The following is a 5,000-nucleotide window of genomic DNA, read 5'->3' on the forward strand; positions in this document are numbered from 1 at the left end:
CCGTATCTAGTATTTTTCATGAGTCAAATTCATCGGAATCCATCTCATTGGAGTTACAAGAATCTTACCATAATGATTCGGGGGGAATTTTCCATGAGAGAATTTCTGTGACCCAACATAGTACCATTAGGGAAAATAAATTGAAGCTTTGCCAAAACCTAGAACGAAAAAGAAATAGTGTACAGTTATTGATTAGCAAAAAATCAAAGAGAAGAATTAAGTTCAAACAAAAATAGCCTGAAATCGATCACTACAAATTAGATTCAGAGCTTAGTCTTTCAAATAAAAAGTTTAAACATGTATATGTTTATGTGGTTTTCAACATTCATAGAACTTCACAGTGCATATCATAATCTAAAAATACTCATTTAACAAAACAAAAATAATAACATATTTTTATCACACAATTCATAAATAAGATTAAATTCACACATTAAAAACCCCTCAAAATTGTACCATTCACACCTGACCAATCTCTATATGAGTTGAAGAGTATTGCCTTTAAATTATCAATGTTTCACCACTGATTTTTATGGGATTGGATCAACCTGTTTTCAGAGGCGTTATTATATTTCAAAATATCAATACTGTAACTTTGGAATTGTAAAAGGTTTCCCTATAAGTCATTTAGTAAAGATCAAAATCAAAGAACTTTGGCCCAAGAATAGGTGACCTTGAACTTGAATACTAAGGTAATTTTCTAGAACTAACATCCAAACACGAATAAAGATACAGTTATTACAATAGCAATTTTCATATTGTGTATATTGATGGCATAGGGGCTATAGCCCACCTGACACAGAGGATATAACTTTGGACCATTTTTTGAAAATAATGTAACTGATGGTTAGTTAATAGAGTTGTGTACCAGTTAGCAAAATACAAGCTTCTATGGTTGTATAAGGCCAACTAGATCTACCAATACTACTAAAATGTTTGCCGAGAACTAAAAGGTTCTTCTTTTCCACCGTTATCCCCACATTAAAGGGTCGGTTGCCTGATGTGCCCTCTCCAATGCCTTCTATCAAAGTCATCCTCTTCCACCAAGCCTCTTCTCTCATTATCATCTGTCACCTTATCTTGCCATCTAATTCTCTGCTTCCCTCTCTATCTTCCCCCTAATAGGTTCCCCGGAGCCCTCCTCACTCCCTCCCCATTATCCAGCCTCATCAAATGCCCAAACCACCTCAGTCGTGACAGTGACACTATTATCACATCTGTAATTTTTACTATGCCTGCCATTCTTTTTATTTCATCATTTTCAAATCTCTCAGGCAGTGATATTTTCATAATCCATCTCAGCATTCTCATCTCGCAAGCTTTGCTTTTCCGACCTATACATTAATACTAATCTTATTACTGTGATATAGATCTTGACGTTTAGCTTGATTACTCTTTTCTTATCACATACCACTCCTGCTTCCTCCGTCCACTTTTCCCAAGTTACTTTTATCCTATTCTAAACTTCAGCCTCATACCCTTCCCCTGACTTATAGTAGATTCCAAGTATCTAAATGTTAGCCTACACCTGTTTAATAACTGAGCCTCTCCTTTCAAGCATAACTATCTGTCCCTACCTTCCTTACTGCACACCGTAGTTTCAATCTTATCCACATTTACTCTCAAGCCACCCCTCTCCAAAGTTTCTTGTCACTCTACAAACCTTCTCTGTATGTTTTCCTCACTTTTAGCGGTCATCACCAAATCATCTGCATATAGCAACTCTCTCAACTCTTCACTTATGATCTCTTCACTTAACACATCTAAAACCACCACAAGTAAAAATCGGACATAATGCTGACCTCTGGTATACTCCAATAGTAATTTCAAAGGTTTCTTTTCCCAAGGAGCTGTTATTACTTTTGGCCTTATTCTTTTGTGCATCATAACTAGTCTAGAAGGTAACTTAAGGTTACAAATCCCAAAAATAATCCCATCCCAAGGTGAAATAAGCATAATTTCATTAATAATAATACAAGAATCTTCACCAAGGAATGTGATGACAATAACAACTACAGTAATAATAATGATGATAATAATTCAGCAACCAATGGTAACCGAGTGATTTTGATGAACATCAACACTTACTTTTCCACATTTCCTGCATTGGTTACGTGATTTTCTCCTTCTTCAAAAACTGATTTTTTTCTGCCACACCTTAGAATGACACCAGTCCTGTGCAGCATGTAGGCAGTGTGAGCCAGCAGAAAAATATTCCCTATGAAGAGAACGCCAACCCAGACATAGAAGAAAGTCAGTCGTTCAATGTCACCTAAAATCAAAAGAAAATGTGTGTTAAGCTCCTCATAAGAGTAAAATTATATATTAATAATTCTTAGATTATGAAACCGCTTTGAGGAGATCTGATCAAATAATCTTCGATGGTTAATGAATATTAAAAGACAGAGACAGACATGTTAGACTTATGACAATATGGTGGGGGGGGGGGTTTGAACGTGTTAATCGGAAACGGATTGTATTGAAACAGCAGCTGCATAATACTTAATAACTAATTGAAGCCTTGTGCAACCCTTTGTCTTCAAAGGATATATTACAGAGTACAATGCATCTCTATTAGCTACACTACCAATGGCCGTTACTCCATATCATATGTCGGTCAAAAAAAGTAGTTATCAGATTAATAGTAGGGTGATGCGAAAAACGTGGTTCATTTTTGTCTACTAACAAATACAAAAACACATTTCTCAGCCGTTAAAGAGGAGTAGGCCTAGACACTACTAAGACAACCGATACATGTCTAGCACTATTTAAAACTTTGCTCACAAATTGGACCAACAGCATATGTCATGGCAATGATCCACTGGCTTGAAAAAAAAAAAAATGTGCTGAGATAACCAAATTTCAACAGTTGAACTTATCATTTGTACTTTTCACATACATCATAAGAATTATATACAGAATGGGACGAAATTGTTTCACATGAATATATATATATATATATATATATATATATATATATATATATATATATATATATATATATATATATATGGGTATTACTAGCTAGGCTACTACCCCAGTTGGGAAACCTGGATGCTATAAGCCCAATAGCTCCAACCGGGAAAAGACAGCCCAGCGAGGAAAGGAAATAAGGAAATGAATAAACTACAAGAAAAGTAATGAATAATTAGGATAAAATATTTTAAGGACAGTAACAGGATTAAAAGAGAATTTTTACATATAAACTATAAAAAGAGACATGTCAGCCTGTTCAACATAAAAATATTTGCTTTAAGTTTGAACTTTTGAAGTTCCACTGATTGGACTACCTGATTAGGATGATCATTCTACAACTTGGTCACAGCTGTAATAAAGCTTCTTGATTACTGTATTGTGTTGAACCTCATGTTGGGGAAGGTATGACTGGTAGAATTAACTGCATACCTAGTATTACAAACAGAATGGTACTGTCCAGGAAAATCTGAATGCAAAGGGTGATCATATTTATGAAAAATCTTACGCCACATGCATAACGAGCCAATTGAACGATGGTGCCAGAGATTAATATCTAGATCAGGAATTAAGAAATTTAATAGACCGTAAGTTCTGATCCAACAAATTAAGATAAGAATCAGCAACTGAAGACCAGACAGGAGAACAATACTCGAAACGAGGCAGAATGAAAGAATTAAAACACTTCGTCAGAATAGATTGATCACCGAAAATCTTAAAAGACCTTCTTAATAAGCCAATCTTTTGTGCAATTGAAAAAGAGAGAGGCCTGGTGATTTTCTCACAGTAGATTTGCTGTCGAGAATCACACCCAAATTTTTAAAAGTCATACAGAGCTAAAGAAACCTTACCAATGCTAAGATCCGTATGTTGAGGAGCCATTGTCAACGACCCATATACAATCATACTTTGAGTTTTGTTATGATTCAACTTCAAGCACCATAATCTGTACCATGCACTAATTTTAACTAGACCTCTATTTAGATTCAGCAACCTCAGATCTATATATAGGAGATGAAATTGATGTAAAGAGAGTAGCATCATTTGCATATGCACCGAGCTTGTTTTCTAGGACAAACAACGTCATGTGTATATGGTATGCAAAGTATTGGGCCAAGAACAGTACCCTGAGGAACAAAATATATCACTTTTTTCAAATTCTATTTGAGTTTGAAAAAAAGGGCCGCATGATTAACATAGTTAATGGCAACACTACAATTAATGCCAATCATACGAACTTCCTGACCACAATTAAAGGATTTCTATACAGCGTTGGAGATTGTAAGAAGGGTGTTACGAAAGCCAAATTAGAAACCAGGGAACAGATGATTAGCTTTAGCAAACCTATTTAGACGTTTAACCAAAAGATGTTAAAAAATTTTAGGTAATGTGGGAGTTATGTAAATTGGACGGAAATCAGCTAGACTTGAGTTACCACTAACGCATTTACATAATGGAGTAACCTTACCAATTCTCCAACAAATTCTAAAAGAACATCTTCTTGCTAACTTGCGGAAAATAGCAGATAACCTTGGAGCTAAGATATCTACAGTCTTTATAAAAACAAAGGAAAAATACCATTTGGATCTACGCCTCCATAAGCATCAAGGTCCATCAAGAGAGCTTTAATTTCACGAGATGTAAAAGTTAACTACTTAGTTTAGCCTCATGAAAATAGGAATGCGGAGGATCAAGTTTCTTATTACTGTCAAACACATCAGCCAAAGGGGTTGCCTTTTTCTTTGAACATATATATATATATATATATATATATATATATATATATATATATATATATAATATATATATATATATATATATATATATATATATGTATATATGTATATAGACATACATATATATATATATATATATATATATATATATATATATATATGTATATATATATGCATATATATATATATATATATATATATATATGTATATATATATATGCATATATATATATATACATATATATATATATATATATATATATATATACATATATATATATATATATATAT

At 33.5% G+C, this 5,000-nt stretch overlaps 1 protein-coding gene across 1 annotated transcript in view; it reads right to left on the bottom strand.

Annotated features, from left to right (window-relative positions):
* LOC137655743 (G-protein coupled receptor Mth2-like) overlaps positions 1-5,000 on the bottom strand; it is a 51,181-nt gene that overhangs the window by 2,450 nt on the left and 43,731 nt on the right. Inside the window, exons 7-8 of the mRNA XM_068389806.1 lie at positions 2,089-2,272; positions 69-158 (exon numbers count right to left, since the gene is read on the bottom strand). Of these exons, the coding sequence (XP_068245907.1) occupies positions 69-158; positions 2,089-2,272 (274 nt within the window). The remainder of the gene's footprint in view (positions 1-68; positions 159-2,088; positions 2,273-5,000) is intronic.

This window comes from Palaemon carinicauda, chromosome 16 (assembly GCF_036898095.1).
Source record: "Palaemon carinicauda isolate YSFRI2023 chromosome 16, ASM3689809v2, whole genome shotgun sequence".
NCBI classification, from domain to species: Eukaryota; Metazoa; Arthropoda; class Malacostraca; order Decapoda; family Palaemonidae; genus Palaemon; species Palaemon carinicauda.